The 26958-nt window shown below is 41.3% G+C and overlaps 1 protein-coding gene across 11 annotated transcripts in view; it reads right to left on the minus strand.

The window, feature by feature from the left end:
- Nucleotides 1-876: 876 nt before the first annotated feature.
- Nucleotides 877-26958, minus strand: part of LOC139808545 (uncharacterized) — a 105109-nt gene continuing 79027 nt past the window's right edge. For 10 of the 11 annotated variants that reach the window (XM_071770644.1, XM_071770645.1, XM_071770642.1 and 7 more), the window contains 7 exons: nucleotides 26570-26921; nucleotides 9375-9524; nucleotides 5251-5523; nucleotides 4431-4574; nucleotides 4246-4288; nucleotides 3409-3667; nucleotides 877-3222 (listed from right to left, as the gene is read on the minus strand). In XM_071770644.1, the coding sequence (XP_071626745.1) occupies nucleotides 2622-3222; nucleotides 3409-3667; nucleotides 4246-4288; nucleotides 4431-4574; nucleotides 5251-5523; nucleotides 9375-9524; nucleotides 26570-26803 (1704 nt within the window). In that variant the 5' untranslated portion in view covers nucleotides 26804-26921 and the 3' untranslated portion in view covers nucleotides 877-2621. The remainder of the gene's footprint in view (nucleotides 3223-3408; nucleotides 3668-4245; nucleotides 4289-4430; nucleotides 4575-5250; nucleotides 5524-9374; nucleotides 9525-26569; nucleotides 26922-26958) is intronic. The other variant, XM_071770651.1, reaches the window with a different exon arrangement.

The following is a 26958-nucleotide window of genomic DNA, read 5'->3' on the forward strand; positions in this document are numbered from 1 at the left end:
GAATCCACAACTGTGTGTTTGCACGTGCATGCCTGTGTGTATCTCGTATCTGAGTGCGCCGCACACTTAATCGAGAGTCTCGTTACGCTTATCGTTACGCTTTTTTTTTATATTTTTGTGATTTTCTTTTTCTTCGTTTACCTTAATAGTCAGTCGACTTCGGGGTCCGTTTAGAAAGAGAGAGGTACATACATGCCCGCATTCACGTGTCAAGAGCAAACGATGCGTCTCTTGATTTTTCGTTTCTAGTAAATATCGTACACCGCTATATTTACACACCTCACGATACTTTTAAATCTTTACGCTCCTTGCACTCGTCACAATGAAATTTCCACGGCTACGAAAGGGAAGCCGTTTCTCTTCTTTCGTTTCTTATCGTACTTCGTACGGTATTACTCCGCTCGTTCGGATTACTTTACAAGTACCCTCCGCGATAATGAATTCTCCTCTTTAATGTAACTTAAGTCTTATATCATCGAAAAATATCATCGGAGATACCTCTACTATACTAATTCTTACTTAGTTTTACCTTCGAACAGGAATACTCATTTCCAGTCAATGTCTCATGGAGTACGATTATTGTACATTATATATATATATGGAAATGGGGAAACCCAGATATATATATATATATATATATATATATATATATATATAGCGCTGTCTGGGTTTCCCCATTTCTTTATCTAACTTAACGTAAATATCGCGCCTGTGAAAGCTTACGAAAAAAGTAAACTAAACGGAATCGCGAGTTATATTATATATAAATAGGGGGGAACAACGATACAGTGCGTAACAGCATTACCGTAGGCATTGTTCATTGCAAATATCATTCAATGGCGTTTTTATAAGAAAAATCCATAATTGCACCAGCAATTCTTTCTATTTTTTATTTCTTTTTTAGTTCTTTTTAATGTACATTATATGCCAAATAATATTATTTTCGAATATTGCACTCTATCTAACGAATGTTTTGATATTAGTCGACGATTATCATTCCAATAAAAGTTATTAAAAATACTTTCTCGTAAAAGAAGAAGAAATAAAAAAATATCTCGTATATACACAAGTAATAAACATCATTTATAAAATAAAAAGCACTGCTAAGTGCAGCATTATATAACGGTATAAAAGAGAAACAAAATAGAATGGTGTACACTATTATACGCTATTATCGTGTTCCATTATGTACACAAGGGACTATCCCATTAAGGGACTTAACTATCCCAACGTTACGAATACTCGGGAAAAAAGGCGAAGGCGCGATTTTTGTAAGACGCGCAAAAATCATTACCCATCGCAACGCCTTTGCGCTTTTAAAACTTATTGTTAGCCGTTTTACGTACCGTTTTTTAGAAAATATCGGTAACACATGTAAAACAAATATTTTACTTATAAATTTTGTCAGCAAATCAATAACATGGAAAAAACAAGTTTCTGACGTTAAGGCTTTCATCACGAAAATATTTTTAAATCATAAACGATTTACTATTGGACACGTGTAACTTGAAGTGGCGATTTTTTCTCACTCGCTCTCGTTCTCTCTCTCTCTCTCTCTCTCTCTCACTCATTCTCTATCTCACTAAATACTCTTTTAAATACAAATGGCTGAGAATACTATCTACAATCGCCTTCTTTCTCAGGTTTTGCTTCCGCTTCATATATATTTTCCTGTGTCGCGTATCGCATATCGCATATCGAATGGACGCCTTTTCCAATAGTACAAGCTTTATGATTTAAATTCTCGAGTTTATATATACGGGCATTAACTGAAACGTGATCCTAACGCGATCCTAACGACGATCGCACGTGGAACATATCTACGTCGAAGGACCATTATTCAGCTTTATTTCTCTCTCTCTCTCTCTCTCTTTCTTTCCCCTTTTCCTCCCTTCCTCCATTTCTCTCTGTGGTGTATTACTATGATGGATCTACTTGTGGTGAATATATTGTCGCTCTTTACCATACAGACACATGCGGCAGAAAATAGGCATTCTTTGTTGCGATAATACACTCTACATCGTTATTCAAAAGGAACTTCGATTGAACTTTTTATTATACGCTTTATCCCTTTTGTTGCTTCTTTTGCTTTTTCATTTTTTCTCATAAAGGCCAAGGTCGTATGCACACGCGTGCTTATCGACCTATGTTGATCAAAAGCGAGCCTAATTTGAATTTAAAACAGGAGGAATTTCGATACTAACTCCGCTAGGAGAATTCGCGACGTTAATATTCTTCTTAATACGTGAAAAATACAACGATAAGCCGTGGTCGCGCGGGAACGCAGGATTCGGAGAATTCGCAGGATTCGTCCAAGTTCTCGCTTTATCCGACCCGCCGCAGCCACGGCTCGCCGTCAATCGCGAACAATCGCACGCGAGATTGTCTGAGGCTACTCTTACGGAATCCGACGTGCGCGGAACAGCGATGTCCAGCGTCGCTCCTCTTTTGCCTCTTGTTCTTTGTATCTACTTCAAATGAAAATTCGTGAGAAAGCGGGTAAACACGTTGGAATAGAAACTACGCGGGCACTGTAGGTCGGATCTATAGCTGGCTCCGCTTGGCGCTACGCTGCGTGGATGATGGTGATTCGCCGTAGGTGTCAAGTAGGGTCTGAATAGTTAGGGTTTGCTGTTGTCGTTATTTAACGATAACGGGTCGGGGAGCTTCTGCTGCTGTTGCTGTTGCTGCTGTTGCTGTTGCTGTTGCTGTTGCTGCTGCTGGCTGATCTCGCTGACCGCACCGCCGCTCATCAGCTTCGCGTTGTTGTTCTCTGTGCTAGACATTTTCGAATATTCGCGTTTACGCAACATGTTTTCCGTTTTGACGATCGTGATGTCCGGATTGTTCTCCAGCACGGACGTGGTGGAACACTTCGACACTGCCGTCGGCACTTCAATGTAGCCGCCGCCCTCGCGTTTGATTGACGTCGTGGTCGCCACGTTCGCGTTGATCTTCTGCAGGATGTCGTTTACGGACTCGCTGTTCTCCGTTGTCGTCGATTCAGTTGCGTTGTTGTTGCTGCCGCTGTCGATGCTACCGCTGGACGCTACGTTCTCAGCTAACGTAATTCTGTCCGGGCCTTGCAGCGTTGACAGATAAGTCGCGAGTGTGTGGACGGTGACATTGAGGAACTCGGCGGCCCGGAATAATGTTATCTCCTTTCGCCGCAATTTCGCCAACACTTCCGCGGGGCCCGGCTCAGACCAAAAATCCCTTACTCTGAAAATATATATCCGTATTATTATCCCGATAATTTTAGCAAAACTACCATTTTTTTTCTAATTTGTTCTTACGAATTATTTCAATTTGAGTTTTGCTCTAATTTATGCTTTCCTAATGCAAAGAATGGAGTGTTCGCGGATTAAGATCCTTAAGTGCAATTTTTCATCTACATGCATCCATTACCTGTACGGGTGTTTAAGGCAACCATAACTGTCGCGGTATCTGCCGTAGAGAGTGCCGTAAGAGACGCCGAGGATTTCAGCGGCGGTCTTCATCTCCAGCTCTTTGCTCTTGATGGCGTCCATAACGCGGCGCGTAAAAGGTTCCTCCCAGAATTCTTGTCGACGTCCCGTCGTCAAGTAATCGTTCATCTTTATTACGTCTCGGAATTGTTCGGGAATCGACAGATTTGTGGCGTTAGAATTTGACGGAGTGCTGGGCGCTGTAATTTAATATTCAGTCAATATTTACAACGATTGCTATAGAATGACGTATCTATAATCGACATTAAAAAAGAATAAAAGAGGCAAACGTTCCGGAAGACAAAAGCATTATTAATTGTTCTGGAAAACGTATTTCCTTGACTAGCAAAATTCATTAAAAGAATTCGGAATCGTTAAAAAAACGTTCCATTTTTTTTACGCCGATTATGTGTATTGTGACAAAAAATATTTAAAACAAAAAAGATTTAGCAGCATTTATTCGCGCTCAAGCCTTATATTTTAAAGAAAATAATATTTCTCAATATATGTATTATGCATTGTTTTTATTATTGTGCATAATAAAATATAAATAGAGTGCCTGTACAAATAAAACAATAAAATCTGCATTGTTTTTTGTGTATAAAATTGTAATAACAATAATAGTATTAATAAAATATACAAATAATTACAAAATATAGAGATATAAAACATATACAGGTTTAGTTAGAGACAAGCTAAATTAGACTAGGCAAAACTTTCTGAGAATGGAGAAAGGCCATACGTGTGTGAGATGTAATTGTAGAATGATCATATATACCTTTCTTTTCTTCAGATGCGTCATCCTTGGACATGTAGGACAGCTAGAAAAAAAGCACAATAGTTAAAATCGTTGAACGGAATATTCGTGGAAAGAAGTAGTCTAATCTGATGGTTGATGCATAGGAGAAAGTAGAACGACACTTCTTTTAATAGATTTCAATTTAATTATGTCTGCGCACTCACGTCTGCAAGTGAAGAGGAACAGGGAGAATCATATCTAACGATAATTGGCCTTACCACCGGCAGTGGTGTTTCGTTATTCTCGGTCGTCATCATCATCTCGTCGTCCCAACTCTCATGGTCGCCGCCCTCGCTCATCATTTCCTCCTGAGAAAAGGTTCGACGTGACACATTAGAGTCGTGCGTGGGTATCCCCGCATACGTGCTATACCCGCCGCTGCGAGTCTAACAAAATTATCGTATTTTTACATTCACGACAACCGATCGTAAAGTGTCCATCTTATGTGTTCCGTGTAAAGCTCGGTATCGTTGCAGTGCAAATTCTACTTCTTTCTCTCTCACCTTCTTGTAAACATCTTAATCGTTTGTTCTGTTTTATGTCTTTGCATCGAAATATAAATGTTTCGTAATTTGAAAGTTCGAAGATTTTGAATCATGATGCAGTTGTTAGGTTTCTGAATTTCTATTTAAAAGAGTTTTTTTTTTATTAAAGTTATAATAATCAAGATGACAGTGTATAAGTGTGTCTGTATTTAAACATCTAAAAACTGTTTTGATTAACAACTTTTATAGATTAACATCTTATATTGATGTTATGAATCAATGTTCAGAACAATGTGTGTGTTCAAGATTAAAAGTTTATTAGTTATTTTAAAAGAACTATTATAATAACTACACTCTTACAATTAATATGAGACATTTTTATAAGGCAATAATAGTTAGTTTCTTTGATTTTTTGCGGACGAATTTGCGAAATGCTGGTGCAACAGCACCAAGCTTTACACGGACCGTTTAGCCCGTGATAGCGATAAGAGATACGTACGTTCCCGGTGATACAAGTGATCTTGGGTGTGAAGACGTCGTGTGCCGACGGTGGGTCATCCAGAGGCGGACGACCTCTGCGTCTCTGTTTGGGGGCTGGTGGATCCTCGGTTTCACCTTCCCGCAAAACCGTCTCCACGCCGGGCGTCCCGGTGCCGGGACTGTGGCCGGTGTTATTTAGGTCGTTTTGCGTGGAATCGCTGCGCCAGCTCACCTCGGCGAGCCCCTTGATGTGTAAATCCTCGGCGGTTTTCAGTAACGACGACAACCTCGTCTACAAAGCGAAACGGACGAATTCATTTTTCTCTAATATCTCATTATCCTGCTTCAGTAATCGAAAACCTTCTCATACGTAATTATTATTTCAATCATTATCGCAATTACTCTATGTATTTATATTAAATATATTAAAATATTATTTTTATAATTTTATAACGCATCGAAAGGAGGAATACGAGTGAGATTAAAGGTAAAAGTTCAGAAAAAAGATAGATATGTGTAGATAAATATGACTTGTGCAACTGCGAAACTCGTTAAATCCGTTGTAAGCTTCTCCGAGGAAAACTAAAAAAAACTGATTGCTTATTTATAAATAAGTAGAGCGAAATATTTACTGAGTTGTATAAATGAGAATGCCTCACAATCATATCTGAACTAAAAGCTTAATATAAAAATTTTGAGATATAGTTAGAGAGCGTGTTCTTTAGAAAGTGATTTGCTCTGTAGTTATATTAATCCGTAACATAACTGTATATATATATATATATATATATATATATATATATATATATATATATATATCATATATCTACATGTATAATGAATTTATGTCTGAGATTCTATCAAAATATTTTATCATATAAAATAATTCATGCAGAGATAAATTTAAAACTCTTCTTCAATTTATTTATTTATTATAGGACATATTTTTTTACGTCTGAATCAATCAAAGTTAAAAATTATTAATTACGAAAACATTACGACAACCTAATGCTTTTAGACAGGATGTTTTTTAAAGCTTGAAATACTGCAAAAGGGGAAAATATAAAAATGAAAGACAAGCCCATTACTTTCGGGTCGCTGACACGGACCGCTTATTTATTTTCATCAGCATTATTTTCCCTCGCAAATACCCTTCAGATTTCTCCCCTGGAAAAAAATACCCCTATGTTGTACTGTAGCGTACGGGAGCGGAGAAACTCGCGCGATGTACCAGACGAAAAAAGAAAATAAAGATCGCGAACATATACGGGCACGTATGGGGGAGGGGGGGAGGAACAGGAAGAGGTTTGCGACAACGGGTCCCAATTATTATTTGCTAATTTTCACCAGCGCGGCGGTGATGGTGTACATTCGCCGCGACGTGGCGCGGCGCGGCGCGACCGAATGCTAAATAATATGAGAACTTTCTACAAACGGCCGTGTGCGGCTTTCTATCGGCCACGGCTGGAATTGGAAAAATGCCTATGTGGGTCAGCGTCGACGCCGCCGCGGAATAACGTATTTCAGAAATATCGCCGCTTTCGTTTCTTGCTTGCGCGGAAGCGAGGTGGGGAAAACGGGGGCCGCGCGTAAGAAAAGGGATCGTGGGAAAAAAGGACGACGTGCCCCGCGTGACGCAAAGCACGATCTAAAACCGTTTTGCAGGAGCCCCCTCCTACGGTACCGTTCAACCAGCGCTCCGTTCCGATCGCGAGGAGAGCTTAAATCGCCGCCGATCTCCAATCCGGGATCGCGGGCCCTGGCGATTTTCACTCGACGATTTTTCGCGAGCCCGATCGGGGGGGCCCGCGCGACACAAAACGTGCCGGTGAAAGCTCCCGCGCGGTTGCGACTGCCTCATCACGACTAGAAATCAGGAAGAATTTGTTCTCCTCGGAGGAAGATAGGTACCATTGAAGATTCGCGCAAAGAAAGACCGCCAGCTCCGCGAGAGGAATTGCCGAGTATCAAAGCTGTCGCGGATGCTGAACAGATGGGAGATTTTGAAAGTTGGCTAAGACAGATTTCTGGGAATCTTTTAAGAATATACATATATATATATTTTTTTATCTAGTTATACGACACACAACCACGGAGTATTATATGAATTGTAAGTAGTTGAGAGGCTCAAACTTTCAAACTGTTAAAGCAAATAAAAATGGCCTATTATTAATTGTAAATATTTGAAATTAAACAGTCAAAGAAAGTTGAGGAAGAGATGTGTTAAGGAAAAGATTAGACTTATAAGAAATCATTCATAAGAGAAAAAAGTTAGATATACCGCGGAAACATATCTCAAGAAAATAGATTTTAAACTCGCGAAAATTTCAATGAGAAGGGCCTATTAAACTGATCGAATTATCGTAGTTTAATAATGCAAGGCAGGCAGCCCCAGAATATTTGGAGGGGTAAAAACCACAGTGGTGTAAGTCAAATTTTTTAAAAAATTTGACTTACACCACTGTGGTTTTTACCCCTCCATTTGGAGATATCTCGGAAAAATCTCGGGGGAGCATATTTTTCTTGAATATACGCTGGGCAATCTCGAAAAATTGAAAACATAATAATATCGCAAACAAGATGCTGGAACGGTCCGCTCCGTTCTCATTAATAAAACCAGATGCAAGGAACAGTGCAATGGAATAAATATAAATGGGCTTTCGGGGATTATCTGTAGCGTTATTATTATATTCTCCAACCGCAGACTCTTTTTAATCCACGACTAAAAAGTCTCAAGGATTATGAGAAAACAATTACCGAAATGTATGATACGAACTGTATGGTTACCGACTCTTGTCGTTTTATAAGTACCTATGTATAAATAATATGTACACCGCCACACTATATTTTAATGACATATCGGTAACCAATGATTTTTCTTAGCAAAAATGACGTTTCTATAGCAATTTTTCAATTTTTACCATTAAATATTTTAACAGCCTCCGAAAAAAATCTCTATTAAAATAGAATTCATTTTAAATTCATTTTAAATTAATTAAAAATAAAATTTTATATTAAATATCTCTATGCAGATATACCTCAAAATTTTCATATAAAAAAAACCGATTTTGAAATCGTCAAAGTGTCGGACGCAACTGCCTTTTTTATAGATTTCCTGAATGGATATCACCGTGTTTCCTTATTTTTTGTTTTTAGACTAGGAATTCATCCTGACATGTTATATACGGTGGTCTTGTCATAACATGTCTCGGTGCACTCGAACTTACGATTGTCGTCAGTACGAATGAGAAACGTTAGTTTTTTTTTGCAAGATAATAGGTACCGTAAAGTTCTCTCGTTAACCATGGCTGTCACAGAGCGCGGCGGCTGTTATCTACGCGAAATTGTTGTTATTGGAAAAGTGCTGAGGAAGGCGGGGATTTATTGTCTGAAGAATGGCGGGGTTTTACTGCTTAACTTTATTTCACAGCGATGTAATAAAACGCCCGCCGCAAATAGCAACATTAATGAGCACGAAGTGAAAATATATCCAAGATGGCTTAGAAAGAGAGAGAGAGAGAGAGATTATCACGGTCGACAATATTTAATTCGGGTCTTATAAATGCAATAAGCGTTACGTTTCGCGTCAATCTCCTTTGTCAATCTCTCCTAGGAATTCCATTGTAACTTTTGTACGAATATATTCGTGTGATTTATTTTTGAATATAATTGCTTCGCAAACTTTTCGTATTTCTGTATGATCTTTATTGCTTCCCAATCAGCTTATAAGATTACCACGTCGCATTTGCCTATTTCTATTTACAATCTAACTTACCCTAGCATATATCTATATATTCGCAACTTATCTAATTTATAACTAACTTAATTTAGAATAATCTAACTAAATATCTCCACCTCTCTCTCCATCCTATTAATCTAGCCAGATCTCCGTTTCTGCGACCTTTTCCGTTTTATCTTTCACACTCTCTCTCACTCTCTCTCAATTTTCTCTTTCATTCTCTCTCTCTCTCTTTCTCTCCTTTTAGATTTCCATTAAATATGATAATTCGAGAAATAACATCTTTTCTTCAATTTTCTCTCTGGAATAAATTTCTCAAGCGGGTTGCTCGGCTTGAATCGATAACGATATGAAAAGCAGACGTAAAGAAAAGAAAATCATTTACAGAAAGTTGTAACACTCACGTGATCGATGTTGATCTCTCCCTTGTACATGAACTCAACCAGCACTTTGATGTCCGAGAATTTGACGTCACGCATGATGACGATGGGGTCCTTCTCCTCGTACTGCGATAGAATCGTGTCGAAGTATGTGCTACACGCCGACAGTACAACCTGCGAACATGCGAGTCGGCGCAATTGTTAATCATTTATGCGGCGATTTTATCTGTGAGAGCGCGAAAGGAGTCGTGTAAATAACTCGCGTAGTAAATAAGTTGCAATTTAAATTCTACATGCGTTATGAGTAACTGCATAAGGCGTTTCATGTCGGACATATCGATAACGGGCGGGTTAATTGCGACGGAACCAGGAGTCTAAGCCTAACAAAGATAAGCTTCACGGAACGTCAGGAAAAGAGATGCTGTATCATCGTTATCGTCTCTTTTCCCTTTAACGCTCTAACGAAACCGCGTGCATTCATTATAATGCTCCACTCAACATGCGCGCAGTTAATGAAAAATGCATTCGCTTTTCAATTTGCGATATTACGCTTATTTATTTACCGAGGTCAAACTGATCCCGCCGCGTAGTTACGTTATCCAAATTTAATCACATCAGTCGAGGGTTGATTGTGAACGTGCCGCACAATGTGAAACTATAAAACGACGTATCGTAGGACTTTGGAGTTGCCGTGCTGCTGCAAACAACCGTCGTCGCGCGTAGCGTTGCGTCGAATTTCACCGCGGCGGAAGTAACTTCGTTACCACGGCACACATAAATGGATGCAGTATCGTTTATTAATCAGAAAAGTCGTTGTATAAGCTTCAATTTCAATGTTTCCTGATTAATTTGCATTAATTGACACTGGACGTGACACCAGGAATCGGAATCGCGGGCAATTTGTCGAATTTATAATTAGCACAGAGAAACATGTAACACTATCTGTTTTTCTCTTTTTTTTTCTGCAGCTCGCGGTAAACGTCACTTTAGTTTCACGTTACGTAACACGATCCAATTTATTCGCTTCGGCAAGTAAGGACACGCGCGCGCCGCGCCGATCCACACGACAACGACGACGGCGCGCGGCCGGCGGTGTATGGCCGCGACGCGTCGATCATTATTAATTACCGGCGAAATGGAATTGTCCGGGAAGTCGTATTGACGTCGCGTAACGAGCGTGCTAACGTAATGTATGGATCGAGGCGCGCGTCACCCGATAAAATATGAATTCCTGTCTGCACATTCAGGGGATTTTTGCAAGACCGTCCCCGGACTCCACCCGACGTAAATATCTGGCATGAAAGTCAATGAGGTTTCCTCATACTCCTTTAAGAATTCCTCCGTTCGCGGCGTGGCATATCGTTTATAACCATTCCGAGCGCGATATCCCCGCCTCCGATGAAAATTTATACAAAGTGGTGGTACGTCTTTGATCGATGGATTCGTAATATCGCGATTCTAGAGCGGCGCTGTCATGACGTTAATTTTCCGAATATCTATCTCCATAATTTTTTTTCAGATCGCGCGCAGGATTATCTCTTGACTCGGAATATTGAGCGTTTCTCTACCACGTATTGCCGTTTTCGCAGAACTCGAGTTTCCAGCGAGTGTGCGAGTAGAGATTTTTCCTATCTCGATCGACTTTTTGTGTCACGAATCGCTCCGGGCGATCGTTGGATCTTATTCAACCGTATGTGTTGTTGTCGTCGCAACCTTCGATTAATTGCACCTCTTTTGTATGCTAATTGGCCGATGTCGCCGCGCGTATTGCCGTGTAACACACGGAACGGGAATAGGTAAATTGGTACGAGACCCTGCGCGCGAACGAATGTCGTGGGAATTTCCGGACGGTTGCGCGAGTTTCTTTCGCTAATAGCGTAACCCTCGTTAGAGAGAGAAAATATAACGGCACGAGTTTTTATAAATCGAGGCGAAATTCCCAACTACGCCAATTTTAGAGAACGCGTAATACTAATTGTTATCACAGTCAAATATGTCTTATAAATTTTATCTTAATGCAAGAAAAATTTCTCCCTTTATCTTTTTCAATTTCATTCCTTTTTTCCAACTTAATAATGATCTCGATACAAGAATAGACACATTAGAGGTTCTATTTGATCTCTTTCTGCAAACGGCGGCGTCTCTCTATTACGATGTCTTCAGCATGTGTATTAGCACATGTACTTTTTTTCCCATCCCGTTCATATATTCCTCCCTTTTATTTCCTCCCGCGTATTCCCGTATTCTCCTCGTTGATCCATCGAGCCTTAGTTTCCCGCTAATTCGTCGTTCCTTCCGTCGCGGACGAAGGGGCCGTGGAGGGACCGCGAACGACTATAGCGTATAACTTGGCCCCGCCCAGTCAATAGCCTGAATATTTAATGTTAGAAGTTCCGTATTGATTTTCGCGATTTTTACGTCTCCGCAAATAAGGCCGTAAAGACCGTCTCGCGGGCGGAGCGGGGCGGTCGGCGGGGGTGGGCGGGAGGGGCCGGGGGTGACGGGGGACGAGAGACGCATAGACGCGTTACTTTTCAGTGCCAGCTATATAACGCTTTTTATTATGCCGGGGCGCTTTTATGGGGAAATACTGCGATGAAAAAAGAGGAAGACGTCGAGACGAGCGGGGGAGGGAGGAAAGGGCAGAAGAAGAAAGAAATTGCACTGCCCGGGTTTCATATCGAGTCATTACGATCCTCGGGCACTTTCACCCCCTCCCCCTCTCCTCGTCACCGGCTTCCTCCTCCCTCCCAGCCAACCCTCCCGCCGTCCGCGACGTCTTCTGACATTAAACTTTTTATCGTGCATAACGGCGCTTCGTCTTTCGTCAAGAGAGTAAAAAAAAAAAAAAGAAATATAAATGGAAGAAACCGGCGCGGCGGAGAGAACGACCCTGCCTGCGCGGAAAAGGGGTGCTTCGTCAAATTTGTCGATCTCCCTCGTCGGTCTCTTCCCCCGGCCGCCCTCTGTTCCCCGTCACTTTTTTCTTGTTTTTTCTGTTTTTTTTTCTTTTTACAGCGAACGCGGAAGCATGACAGGCGCGCGATCGATCCCAAGACGCTTTACGGCGAAATGCGGCAGCGAAACGCGGAATACCGACGGAAATTTACATTCGTAATGGCGCGCAATAAATATTTATTCGACCGGACATTATTCCAGTTATTTATATGAATCGATATAAAAGCGTATCGCGAGTGGACGGGGGCGGACGGGGTCGTAATGACGAGTATTGCCCGCGGCGCAAACGTCGATGCGAGGCCGAATCGGTGTTTGCGAAAAATCACGCTGATACTCTGAAATTTTAATCTTTACGATTTTTACAATTAAGCGACTTTCGCATAAAAACAACGTTTTTAACATTTTGCATCCGGAAATCTTGATGCGAAAAAAAAAGTAGCCGTAACTATTTCGCGTCGGGAGAAAGAATATTTCTCTATATGCTCGTATTTTACATTTTAGATTACGTTATCTGTCCCAGACATCGAATAAGTAATGCTCCATTATTTTGCATATATTCTAGATTCTAGAAAATCGACTTTACAACGTGTGAAGGTAAAGTCAGACGGGATTTACTTATCGTATAGCGCCGGTTTTTCGGAATTTCCATCTTCCGCGGATTATGCCGATATTCGCGAATCAGCAAGCACGAGTTCAGAAAACTCGAAAAGTTCTAGAAAGCGCTTGCAAGATAAGCGAAACACACGATGTGTTATCGCAACGGGAAATTCCGCGCGCCGAGCGAAGAATGGGGGCATTGATATCAAAATCTGTAAATATCGATAAATATCGATGCTCCAAGAAAAGTAACGATCCCGGGAAGTAAAAAAAGAGTACAATATAAATATCTCACTCTCTCTTTCTCTCTCTCTGTAAAACCTTCTATTGTAAAATACGAAGTGCCCGTACCACGTAGCGACTTTTTCAAAAAAACTGCAATAATATTTAATAAAAAAAACTACGCGGGCGCGAAAGTAGATATGTAAACTTGATATGTAAACTCTCTCTGTGAACAGGCAGCGAGAAGAATTATTTTTGAATAATAGTAAAATAGTAGAAGTTGAAAAAATTTACTCTTTGCACTATTTTCTAAGTTTTATTAATTCTCATAAGTCAAGATATGTGATAGCGCCGTAATTACCGATCGTAATTACTTGTCGGTACTCAGTATCGATGTTCAGCATTCCCTGCTAAAAGCTGCGCTTTCGAACGTTCAGAAAAGCCACAACTCATAACGTCTATAACGTCTATAACGATCTCAGGGACATTTCACTTGCGCGGCGAAGTTCGTTATAAAAACGAGATTACTGGCCCCCGCCTGCAGTTATGTAATTCGATCGATAGTTTAGGCGTTTCCCGTTTCTGGCGGACGAACGACAGTGCCAGTGGAAGGAAGAAAAAGGAAGAGAGCGAGAGAAAGAAAGAGAGGGAAAAAAAGAGAGAGAGAGAGAGAGAGAGAACGCGCGCGAAGCGGTAAAGAATAGAGAGAGGAAAGGCAGGATGGAAGAAAAAGGGATACCCTTTTTTGTGTCTGACGCGCGGGTGGGATCGAGACAAGAAACTTAACGAACCTGTTTTTTTTAAGGCGCCGATCCTTCCCAGAGCTCGTCTCGGAGCTTTGTAAAAATCGTTTTCGCGAGCGATTATCTAACCGCGATGAACGTGTCACTCTATACAGCGTGTTCTTATTGTTTTCTTCAAGCACGGATTGTTCGCGCAAGTGACGATTTTTCCTTCGTGAACATGTCAAAGTGGCAATAGAAAGAAAATAAAATAATTATACGTCAGAATAATAATAATAAATTTATAATCGAGTCAAAATAAGATGTTTTTCGAGAATTAATATTTAAAGATGAGAAAAGACAGTAAAATCTTAAATTGAATTCTCAATAGATGTTTATTTTAACGTTTAGTTATAAAGGTAATCAATATTAACAGTCAGGAGGCCACTAAGAAGTATGGCATAACATCAGATTTTTAATAAGGAAAATTAAACTGTAATTTAAAAAATATATCTAGCATAAGCAGGATTTTTTTATTATTGAGTAATCTAGATTCGCACAAGTTTTTGACCTTTACATTAATTTATCGCAGATTATGAAATTGTATTATGAACTGAAAATATAGTTCAACTACATTATCATCGACAACGGAAATGAGGGGTGACCTAAGATTCGAGTACCGAATGAGAATGGTTGACGTGTTTAACGACGACGAGAGGTCCGCGACGGGAATTCAGATAAAGAAGTAAAGAGAAAGATCTCGCTCGTTCATGCGCTCGTAAATCGGCCCGGGGCCAGAAAAACAATCTTACATAATTCTATAAATAATGTATACGCGCGATTTCCATTTCAGACGCCGACCGGTATCTTTCTTGCGGAAAGTTCATCGTACTACGCGTCACTAGCTCGCGAAAGGCGAAACTTAAATTAACGAAAATCGCCAGGCAGGGTCGTCCGACTTTTTAAGGCGATCCACGTCTGGATAAGGAGTGGCATTTTTCAGGAATCACATATTTGTCACTGGAAAAAATTCACGTGGCGAAAACAGGCGCTGATAAAAAGCTGATAAAACGAAAAGGATGGTCGTTAGTGAATATCTTCGCGTTAACAATGTGACTTCAAGGAAAAAAAATATAAAAAGATAACATGACGCGTGGCTGTGAAAGCGGTCGACTCGTAGTCGACGGGTTTCAACCCTCATCCCGTGTATGGCCTTGGTTTTATAAGAGGTTGATGTGGTAAATTGAAGGTTCGCGTTCCGAGTAAAGGAATATGAGATGAATAATATAATAATCCATTCCGGGAATTCCCATATTTCAAATAAAGAAATAAAAGTGACGGACGAAGCTTTTTCAATCGAATGAGGAATTCCGGAGTTTGTGTGTGCGTGTCTGCAATTTTGGTTTCCAAATCTAATTGTAATTCTGCCGAGAGAAGGAAGGAAAGGCGGAAAACGATCGCCGCGATGGTATACTTCCGCATGTACAAAATTGCAGGATCGATATACGGAGATAACTTGTTTTAAAGAATTTCGGCCGGAGTTGTGAAATCACGTTTGCGGAAGGATGTTAGACGGTATCTCGAACCTCGATTTCCCGGAATTATATAATAACGTTTACATACGCGATATATTTTTATTCTGGGACTTTTTCGAGACGCGAGAAACGAGTTCTCATGCGCCAAGGTTGAATTTCGGTGTACGGATTTACGGTCTTGGCAAAATCGTTGCTATAGCTCACACACACACACACACATTCTCGGTTCTTCGATTTAAAAATTCGCGATCGTGTGTATCGCGTAAGAGCTGTTGATGTGCTTAGGAGTCAAGAATTTCTAAGAGACCCGAAGGCCATGGTCACGAAGGCCGTGGTGAAAAGTGGGGATTAATATTTTTGAATTTTTATTGTTACTTTGAGAAGCAAATGAATAACAAAGAAAAAGGAGGAGGGAAAAAACCGGAAGTGCAAAAAGAAGAGAATAACACTTAGATATTCTTCTTCTTTCAATATTCTTTATACGTGTGCTTGAACAGAATGTCGCACACGCGCGTGCATATCATATTTATTTGCATTACACCGCGAGTGTTCTGTGAAAAATATACCCCAACTATATGTAATATGTATGTATCTTCATATTTTTGAATTTAGTTTTAATATGGTCTTATCGGAAGTTTCGTCATTCATTTATCATCGATTTGTTTCTCAATCACATGATTGAGATATATCATTATTAAAATTGCGATAGTTGCATATTGCATATTGTATATATGTAAAACATAATACAAATAAAAGATCTAAAGTACAGTGGGATATAAAGATAGAAGTAAAATAATATGTCAGAGCAGAAATAAGACCATCTGAGATCAAGTGTCGTTTTAAGTCTTACAGCTCTTTTCCCAAGTTTACTTTGAGAATTTATCAGTAATCGTTGTAGATTTACCTTCAATTAAGAAGGTTGCATGCATTTACATCAAGCTGTCAGCGTGACAATCTCCGATCGCGCTCCCAGTCGCTTTAATCTCGCGGGTACGGGGATAAATCTCTTTCGTCCTGCTTATCCGTTCGCGATGGCGCAAGAAAATTTCTTATCTGCCGCGCGTAAGTCACGCGCGGATTTTCTAATAGTGCACGCGGATCTCGTTGTTTTGCCGCGCGTCACGCTCCACGGGTTTAACGAGCAAGAAAACACGCCGCGCCGCCAGGTCTTGCGCCGGGTGTGCGTTTTAGAGCGAACGAACTCCGAAGTATGCGTAAATAGCCGATGCGTCGGATATCCGGTGTGTGCGTTCACGCACTTCCCGTCTGCAGAGAAAACTGTTCTTCAACATTTTCCGAAATCCGCCTGCCGCCTCTCCACGGAAAACGCCTGGGGTAGACCCTCGAAATATCGCGGCGCGCGTATAAATAGCCGCAGACAACCCAAAATCATCGATTAATTATAATTATAATTTTATTCGCTGATTTTGCAGACGCTTTTTTTCTTGGTTCTGGAGGCGGTTCATTATTTTCTGGCAATTTATACTCCGGTAGTTAAAGCTGCGACGTTAAAGTTGCAAAATTCTGTGGAACCGGATTATAAAATTATGTAACCGCAAGAAATTTTTATAATCCTCTATACTTTATACATTTACATTTTGCATGTGTTTTAAAATAACCTACTTCCCCACACAACACACCATTCTATCTTTCATCTCCTTTTAATTCCTGCATTTATAAACTTTGTACCGTATTTTTTTTTATTGCATGAGAGAAGCAGAACTCACGTATTTCTCTAATTACGTACAGTAGAATTAGAAGTGCAATTTCGGTCTATATTTTATTGTATGCTGCTCTCAGGTAAAAATGTGTAGCAGAAATAACATATAGCATTCCTTGAACTTTAAAATCAAACCAATTTAATTAAATCTGCACGTGCAGGAGATATTTTCGACTCCACGATATAGCCCTCGGAGAGCGTGAAATCTGTATTCATATCACTTGCACGCAGTTTCCCTTAGTTTATTCGAAACTCGGATTTTTTTTTAACTTTTTTTGAAACTTGCAACATTCTACCTTCGGTTTATGATTTTCGCGGTGTACCTTTTTTCCACGTACTAATGGCCCAGCGCCGATTTTCGCATCGGTGGCACCGCGGCGGAACAAAACGCGAACTGTGCCGGACGCACACGTGTCGCGTAATGTAAATGAACGTTGATACCAGCGACGCCGGCGCAAGTGGGACGTGTATGCGAAACGGCCGCTGCGCTGGTCTAATGTAAAATATTAAGCCCCGATAAATATTAGCGTGCATATGAGATACGAGTAAAACAAATTAATCTCTTACGCTGCACACTGTCAACGCACAGCCACGTGCAGAGTGAGGGCAGGAGAGTTGTTCGCATTTTTATACGTGTGCATGGGGGCGAATAGTATGACGAATTCACGTGGCAGCCCTTAAAAGGTAGGGTGAGAGGGGAAGGGATATATCCGCTTCATCAGCGGGTAGAGTAAAATAGTCGAATAGACGAGACGAGGGAGATAAAGAGGTGAAATGAATGTCGGTGAATGAGGAGTGAGTCAGCGAGGGAGTGAGAAACGACGAATGTATGTATATACGTGTAGACGAGAGAAGGGGGAGAGGCGGAGAGAGACCGTCGGGGAAAAGTACTCATGCCCGTACGAAAATATCGATTATACTTTTTTACGAGTTCACTCGCTCCGACGAGTGTTAATTTCGCGAAACGATCTCTCCTTCGCCACACGTCGCTCGTAAAATCCTATTAGCGCACGTGCGAGAGCTTCACGGCGCGGCGCCGCTCGTTCAGTTTTGGGACAAAAATTCGAACAAGTAACGTTGGAGGATCTCGTCTTTTCCTCGTCATTACCCATCTCGCGCATGTGTCTTTCGAGGATATCCTAATCCCTCATAACGTCTACGAAAGGATTCTTGAAAATTGCTCCAAGGAATTACGTAAGAACATTTATTCTCCGATTCATTTCAAGCGGACCTTACTTTGACAGAATTGTAATTCAAGGATTAATTATTACAAGAAGCTGCAAAGAGAAAAGGAAGGAAGCTTCATCGAGAAAAATCATTTCGACTCCGCAAAGAGAGAGAGAGAGAGAGAGAGCGCCTTCGATCTGCGGCGACACGTGCATCTTGCAAGGGTCGATTCCCAAGCAACCGACTTCAAATTCGAGACCGCGTTGCGAGAGCGGGAACGTCAAATCGTATTATTACTTGTGCAATTAGAGAGAGGCCTGTCGCGTTTTTAGAACGCAGGATGTCCGGGTTTAACGACCTTATAGCACCTGGCAGCCCCTCTGTACGCCGGCACATAATTACCCGCAACGCACCGGGGTAATACCCGGTGTGCATCTTGAGAACGAGACGTGGATATCGTTACGGTCGAGAACGCGTGGAATCCCACTGTCGTTTTTTCTCGTTCTCTTTTCACGCCGCGCGGCAACTTGGTCGATAGCGTACCTAACTAACATTAACACACATATTCCGGTTAATACTGCCATATAATCCCCCCGCCGCGAATGCCCGAAATATCGCTTGTCATCGGGCTCGAACTCCGCCCTACGTCGAGACACGATCATCGTTTTAGGTATATATGCTGCTTCGTGACGTCAATCGGCTAGCTAGCGGACGAATAAAAAAAGCTCATGCTTTGTGGAGCTCACTTTGAAGATATTAATACATTTATATGCTTCGAACGTATCATTATGTTTAAGATACTTTTCACATTTTATATTTCTGCGCAGCTCAAGATTTTTTTCTTAAATAATATAATTTTATAAATATATAACGTTATATTAATTTTGTAATTGATGTAGAAAAGTGCTTGAAACGCGCATAACAGAAAGTGTCTTGTACATATAATTTATACTCTGTATTATATCCTGATGTATGTTATTGAGTGTATGATTTCGTGGTATCTGTAAATATACTTTGATAGCGACGGATAAACAAACTTTCGTCCTTTTAAAACGTAAAATGATTTTAATTTAGACTTAATATAACGGAGATATACTCATGTGTGAATGTATATCTCAGTTTTGGTAAAATATGAGTTGTTGGTTTTTCGCGGATGGTAATCAATTCAATCTAGAATATTTCGAGGTCTTTGACATCGCGACGTAATATTTATAAGCCGGAATTAATTTCCGTGTCTGTCGCGATGGTATGATCGGGTCGAAAACTGTTCCCCACAATGCTATCATAATAAATTAGTTCTTTCTCGCGAACGTTTGTTTCGCGCTTCAATTTGCGTATCAAAAGGAGAGCAATTAAATTGTAATAAACCTGTGGTTAGCAGCAGGCAAATAAAAGTTTACACTGTGGAAATTACATATCGTACATTTTCGCATTATTTAAAATTAAACATCGCGTATTTATACACGAAGGATGGTTATAAAGTTCTCCAATTTTTGTAACGCTTTAAAGCGAAGAATAACCGCGTTTATTCCAAATATATTTAATAGTAACGATAAAAATCTCTTACTCTTTTCTTTCTGCATTTATGCGCTTAAAAAAAAAAGACTCCTCATTATAACGCAGAAATAACCGGTTCCACTTATAACTACTTCTAATGGAAAAGAAACTGGAAAAACATGTCTGGTTAAACGGTTACTTTTAATAGAAAATGGATTCGAACGTCGTGAAATCTACAGGAGCGGTTACTTAAAAATAGGTTTAAAGAGAAAATTTAAATGCAATTTTAGGACACTCATTGCTAATCGCGAGTCCAATAATTATTCATTATAGGTGCTGATTTGATTAATTAGTTATGGCGCGCGCGTTTAAAGACAAATTCGTTAAAGTCCAATAGAAAAGTCCGTTTGTCTCTCTCTCTTTCTATCTTTCTCCATCTCTCTCAGACGTCGAGTAATTCAGTCAGTCCTAGTTTTGGTCGTTTGCGCTAAAAAAAAGATTCCCGGAAAGCATTATCGCGCTTACAACCACGGGTAGGGAACATGAGCGATTAACGAGACGTAGTCATCGGAAAAAGCGATGTGTTGCATAGTCCAAATGATAACTGGTATTTTTACGCTCTCGAGATTCTCGACTTAGAAAGGAACGCGCTCGGGTGATATTCTCTTTCGATGACATTGCATTTCGCAACTGTAATTAATAATAATAATAATGACGCGATAAAATGTACGCGTCGCTTTTTAATCGAACAGTTATTTTAGAGAATTGTGCTGCCTATAGAGAAGATAGTGTCTTATATTTAATGACTTTTTATTAAACCGTATTATAACCTAGCTGCATGTAGGTCTTTGGCTTAACAGGATCTTTCGTTGGTCAAGTATTAGTAATAATTGAAAATTAATGCAATTTCATGCAAAGAAAATTAAATTTAATCATCAAGATAATTATACATAACCATATATAATATTTTTATCTACGTACTTAAATTTAATAATAAAAGTTTATATTGTTCAAAGCATAGCTCTGACTAAAGCGAGATTGCGTTAATACTTTATTTCGCATTATACTTAACAACCGATAATTTAATTTGAAAGAAAAATTACTTTCCACAAGTATAATAAACGGAATTTATATTCTTATCACTATCGAATATTCTTTATCAATTGTTTAGTTTGAGCTGATGTTACGGTAAAATGTAAGAATGTTATTGTCGAGTACTTTTATCAAATATGATATTGCTGCGTCGGTGAAATACCTGATAAATGAAACAGAAACGAATTTCCCAATCGCTACGGCCCTGCGTCGGAAGATTCATTTATTCTTTCGTGCCGAGGAGAGATCCTAAATCCCCGGGTCGGGGGCAGCAAAATTAATTATTCTCGCCGAATGCATCTCGTTCCTGCCGTGTTTCGCGCACATCAGCGCAGATACTTGCAGTATACGCGGTATCAGCGCGAGGGAATCAAGAGAAGACACGCGAGAGAGTCATCCGCGCGAGCGAATATAGGATTTTCTTGTTCCCGCGCCGCGTGCCTTTCCTCTTTTTCGCATTCAGAACGTCGTTTAAAGCATCTCAAAAGTTTCATCTCTCGCTCCGTTCCCATCCCTCCCCCTTTCCCTTTCTCTTTTTCTCTCTCCTCGCCAGGCAATCATGCGGGATAGAAATTTTCCCCGAGAGCTCGGTCCGGCGGGAATACAGGCAAGTACAGGGCGATAACCATCGGCGTACAAAGTATATATCTCTCTCGCGGAGAGATACATGGGAGTTTTTGCCGCGGGTTTTGTAATCGTATCGAAAGGAGTCGACGCGCGGACGGACGAATCTTCTTTCGAAAGTTCCGGATCGCTCGATATTACGAAAGTTTCACGGCGGAGCCTTTTTTCGTGCCACTCGAAATAAGGCTCTGCGTCTGCGATATAGCGGCCATGGTTTCAGCCGTGTATATATCGTTCTCCTAATGCGAATCTTTTTCTTCGAGCTAGCTACAACCACGTCGGGTTTATTCGTCTCACCGCGTACTTGTTAACAAGTAAAAACCGGTCGCACATCGATAATGGGTGCACTAAATCTTTTTTCCCCCGCTCATTATAGCTCGAGCCGCGAGTAACAGGAAACAACTGGACGAGATTGTTAATAACTAATTTTAACAAGATAGGTAATAAAGAGACAAATATGTGCAAGTAATAATATCGAAATATTTGTAATTGTGGTATGCAAAAGAATATAATTTATAATTTAATATAATATATAAATAATCGCATTGCATGTGTGTATGACACTGAAAAATTAACTACATCTTTTCTTCTTCTCAAGTTACAACTAAAATTGATCCAGGAGTAAAACTGTTAGTTCAGTTAGTTAATTAAAACTGTCGATGCGCAACAGACGGTTCTCTGAATTCTCAGTTAGGTGGTTCGACGGAATTCTCTTTCTCTACCGCCACGCGCGCAGTTGTTTACCGCGGAAAGAGTAAAGCAATCGTTGGACCAAAGTTAGTTAAATGAGGTTATCGACCTAGATAGTTCATAAGTCGTAGAGATAGAGGGGAAAAGACCTCGAAAAAGCCACGTCATCGAGGGTCGAGCTTTTCCTGTGACCATCTCTTTCTTTTCATGAAATGTGTCTCGCACGCACAAGCGAACTGGGTGCAGGTGGTGCTAGACGAGGAAACAGCTGTCCACAAAGCCTCCCGCCCGTTCATTCCTCTTTCCCTTTCCCTTTTCCTTTCCCTTTCCCTTTCCTTTTCCCTTTCCCTTCGACGCTTGCCGTGTTGAACTTCTGTCGTCTCGACTCGACAGTCCCTTTCGTTTTCGTCGCCGTCGCCCCGGCATCTCGAGAGCTATGCGATATACGTTAGCATCCCATATACTTCAGTTCTCAGGTAGTCATATCAAGTTAATTTCGCGCGCGACTAAAGAAATTTTTTTCTTTCATATATATTCTGTTTTATATAGAAGCAATTTCTGAGTCTCCGAATAATTCTCCTGTGATTTGCATGTCTTCGCAATTTTCGCATATTCAAAAATGTACGAAGTATAAAGGCACTCTTCCTTTTCTTCTTACGTGTCTACCAATTTCAAAGGGAAATATGGAAGAGAGTATTTTATTCTCAATATTCCGAGCCACGTAGCTACGAATATTTCGCTACAAAAAAGGTATTTAAATTCTAGATAGCCAAAAATGTATTTAACTGACTAAAATACTTATGTATATATATATCTAAGTTTAAACGAGCTATCTCATATTACTCTAAATATTAATACTTTAATTAAAACGATGTTATCGCCTGCCGTGAGACTGTGCCGGCGGCCGCGGCATCGCCGGAGGCACGGCGGGAGCCGGCCAGCTGGTCAGCTTTTGCCGGCGGCGGAAAAGGGGGACGAGACGCCGGCAAACGAGCACCGGGAGTTAGGTGAGCCGCCGCGACGCGCGTTTACGGGAGAAAGAAATGAAAAAGCCCGCGCGCGTTGTGCCGGCAGGATCGGCGGCGACGGCGACGGCGGCGGCGTCGGCGTCGGCGGCATTCTAAATTTAGGAGGAAGTATTGATTTTACAATTTGGACCCCTCCCAAAGTAAAAAATAAACCAAGCCGAACGTACTCTACTTTGATAGAGTGCCTCTCCTCTGCGCGGCTCGTTTCGACGCACAAGCCGCCGCCGGAGAGAGAAAAAGAGGGAGACGCGAGGAATGAAACAGAGCAGGAGGAGACGGCGGAGAAGGAGGTAAAGGAGGTAAAGGAGGTGAAGGAGGTGAAGGAGGAGAAGGAGGAGAGCAGGGGGCGACAGCAGGGAACGAGGAAGAGGGAACCGACGAGGGGAAGAAACAGGGTGGAAGCGCACGCGGGAGCGGCAGAGGAAGGGGGTAATAAAGAGGGAGGAAGGGAGGCCGACGGGCGAAGAGAACGGGGAGGAAAGAGAGTGGCGAAATGCCGTAGTTCCACCCCGGTAAGAAACAAAGAACAGAAAATTGATCGTTTGTTAAGTTTTATGTTTCTACGAGGCAGGCGGCGAAGCTCGTCCGTCCGTCCGTCTCCTCTCTCTCTCTCATCCTTCCTCCTCCAACTCCTGCATCTCCTTTTACCCCCTCTACTTCTATTTCTCGGTCCTTGTCCTTCGTATCTTCGACGTACTTCTCTCTCCCTTCCTCCCTCTCTCTCTCTTTTTCTCGTCGCGACGTACAATAAGACGAATCGAGGAAATTCTGCACGGCGCGCTATGGGAAAAGAACCACGGAGCACGCAGAAAAACGCGAAAGGGGCTGGGAAGAGAGAGAGAGGGAGATAGAGGAGGGAGAGACAGGTACGGAGCCAGCAGGAAGGGGAGAAAGATAGGGGAGCGAACGAGAGACACGTGTACGCGAAAAAAGAGCAAGAGACCGGGTCCGCGGACGGGATTGCATTCGTCGTCTGCTACAGATCGTCCGGGTTTTTTGGCTGGGAATAGAATCCAATTATCAGGAGTCGGGTCGTCTCCATCGGGTCGGACAGGAAGAAGAGAGGGATGGAGTAATGGTGATCGTGGCGGTACTACCCTTACCACGGTTCCCCCACGGTTTTCTCGTTTGACCCATACACATACATACATATACGCGCGGATACTCCGCGTCACGTGTCAAACCAACTTTTGATGATCTCACCACCCGAGCGATCTGATTGCGCATCTATAATTAGCGACGGCGAGATAACGCGCCGGCGAGATTTCTGGTTTACGGGAGGGTTTGGACACCGTGATTCTCATCGATGTAAGCAAGTTATCGAGGTTTCCTAGCCGTAATTCGAATGACTGGTTGCAATAGTGGGCGTATCTGATTGATATATCAGATGAATGTGAAGCACAAATCGTTCTATTGGAAACAATTGAGCATAGTTATGCAACACGGAGTTATTCTTATTGCAAAATGTAATCTAGGAGTAAATGATTTCGGAGAAGTGGTTGCGACAGACAGAGTCTGACATCGATATCTTTATGCTTTAAGAGCGTTTATTTACAGCCAAATTTTATATTTAAGATAAAATAGTGATCTTAAGTGATCTTAAGAATCTATTAAGCCAATGACCTATACGATCGTATCTCGAGACTGTATTTTTGGGTTACGAATATTGGCCTAAAAATTGGAAAAGAGCTAATCTCCGATAAGCTCTAATAGTAGCTAACACGCGACTTGAGCCTGTTTATTGATTTTATTAAATAAACGAGGAAATACATCGAGCATACAATACACACATGCAAAACACAAACATACTATAGAACAGTGATGACGCATTGTTAGGGTCCTATTGTTGGACTTAGGGACGTATAGGGTTATTGACTCGGTTCATATTACTACTATTGAAACAAATTGTAGTTCGACGATTACGTTGGTCAAAGATAATAACTTCAATTGTCTCTTTTTTAAATTTCCCTCCATGATAGCCCAAGAATATTGCGGATGAAAAGAATCATATACTGGGGAGCTGGGATATCATCTGCATCAAAGACATCCTAGACGCGATTTAGAAGGGAGATGTTCGGGGGAACATTCAGTTAATTTGGGGAGAATGGCACTTTTCAAAATTGTAGTCTTTTTGAGGCGAAGCTCGATATACCACGATACATTTGGCCGGGCAGCATTTTCGAAATAGTTTCGGTAATTTCGAGAAGTGCTCTTCTCCGAGGGAAAATAACGGCCGACTACCTGAGTCACCTTGTACGCTCGCGCGCGTGTATGTGTGTGTGTGTACGTATATGATGAAACCGTCATTTCGCGATGCGCTCGAAATGGAATTCCGAGTAAAAACAGGATTTCGAGACGGCGCGGTGTTGGCAGCGCGTAGTTACAATTTAGTCTTTCCCTCGGGTTACCGAAAACTGTATTAGGCATTTCACGATAACCGTGTTTTGACAAGAGACGAAGTCACAAGGACGGAGCTCTAATTAGCGACGACCAAGTTCGTTTCGGTCGCGTATACACGCAAGTACCGTAGCTGCCGCGGAGCTTATATCGACTCGATTATTTTAATTGAAAATTGACAAGATAACTCTCACAATACAGCGAGGGACCTGAGCTCGTTTCGAGCCGGATTCGAGATGAAATATCGAGGAAAATGGCAATTTTATTATATATTTCCCGTAAATCGAATTGTGAAATTCCACTTATCGAGTTTCAGTCATAAATCCAATTTCACGTTACAGCAAAATTCCGGAAATCGAGTTTCCGCGTATCCTGAATCACTCGCGACTAATTTCTCTATTTCGCGATAGGACTTCTTATATCGTCGACTTTCATATCAAACGCGGTTCTGTGCTACATGTTTCCGATTGATGCTTATCGTCACGGCGAATTACTAATCAGCGTATTAATGCATCTATTCATGTTTACATACAGCAATCGAGCACGCGTACGATATCAAGATATCCGTGTTACGAGTTAATCTTAATAGACCAAGAGACGATTAGATTATTCAAAGAGATTATGCAAGCTAATCTTTATTTTCTTGCAAGAAACGCATATCTGAAAAGTGCGGTGTAGCTTCAATGTGTTCAGATTTTTTTAATTACAAAAAAAATTTATTATCAATTCTGAAGTTGATGAAGATTATTAATGACAGAGACTATTCAGAAAAGACAAAAATCTATAATTTTTTCCATATATATTATCTCTCTTTATTTTCCTGGTTTTCAAGCGTAACAAATTCAAAAACGTGAATAATTTCGAGTCGTGACGACCGCCGCGCCGTGAGTTTTCAAGCAATGCACATGGGATATGAGAAAGCGCCTCATTGACGGCGCGTCATTATCGCGATGATCTCTGGTCTGTTTACCTTGTGTGCTCGCAACGTTTTGCCTTCGCAGGCGAGCGTGACGTCGCAGTAGGCCTGCCGCTCGAGCAACTGCGAGAACATGGTCTGCAGGTTGCTGTGATGGTACTTCCATCTCAGGCAGTACTGTTGTGGGAACATGTTGGACGATGAAGATGAAGAAGATGATGCTGAGCTGGCCGTCGTAGCGGATGCGGGTGTCGTTGCTGTTGCTATACAGCCTCGTTGTTGAAGCATGCGCGGCCCAGGCGCCGCCGCGAACTCCTCCTCGACCGAGCCGGCCACCGTCGCGTACGCTTCCGGTTCACCGTACTCTCGTCGCCCACCCTCTCTTCCTCTTGCGTCCCGCCAATGTCTGCAACGTCGAAGAACTCGTGTCAAGGGAGTCGGCG

The sequence above is a fragment of the Temnothorax longispinosus genome, chromosome 2 (assembly GCF_030848805.1).
Source record: "Temnothorax longispinosus isolate EJ_2023e chromosome 2, Tlon_JGU_v1, whole genome shotgun sequence".
NCBI classification, from domain to species: Eukaryota; Metazoa; Arthropoda; class Insecta; order Hymenoptera; family Formicidae; genus Temnothorax; species Temnothorax longispinosus.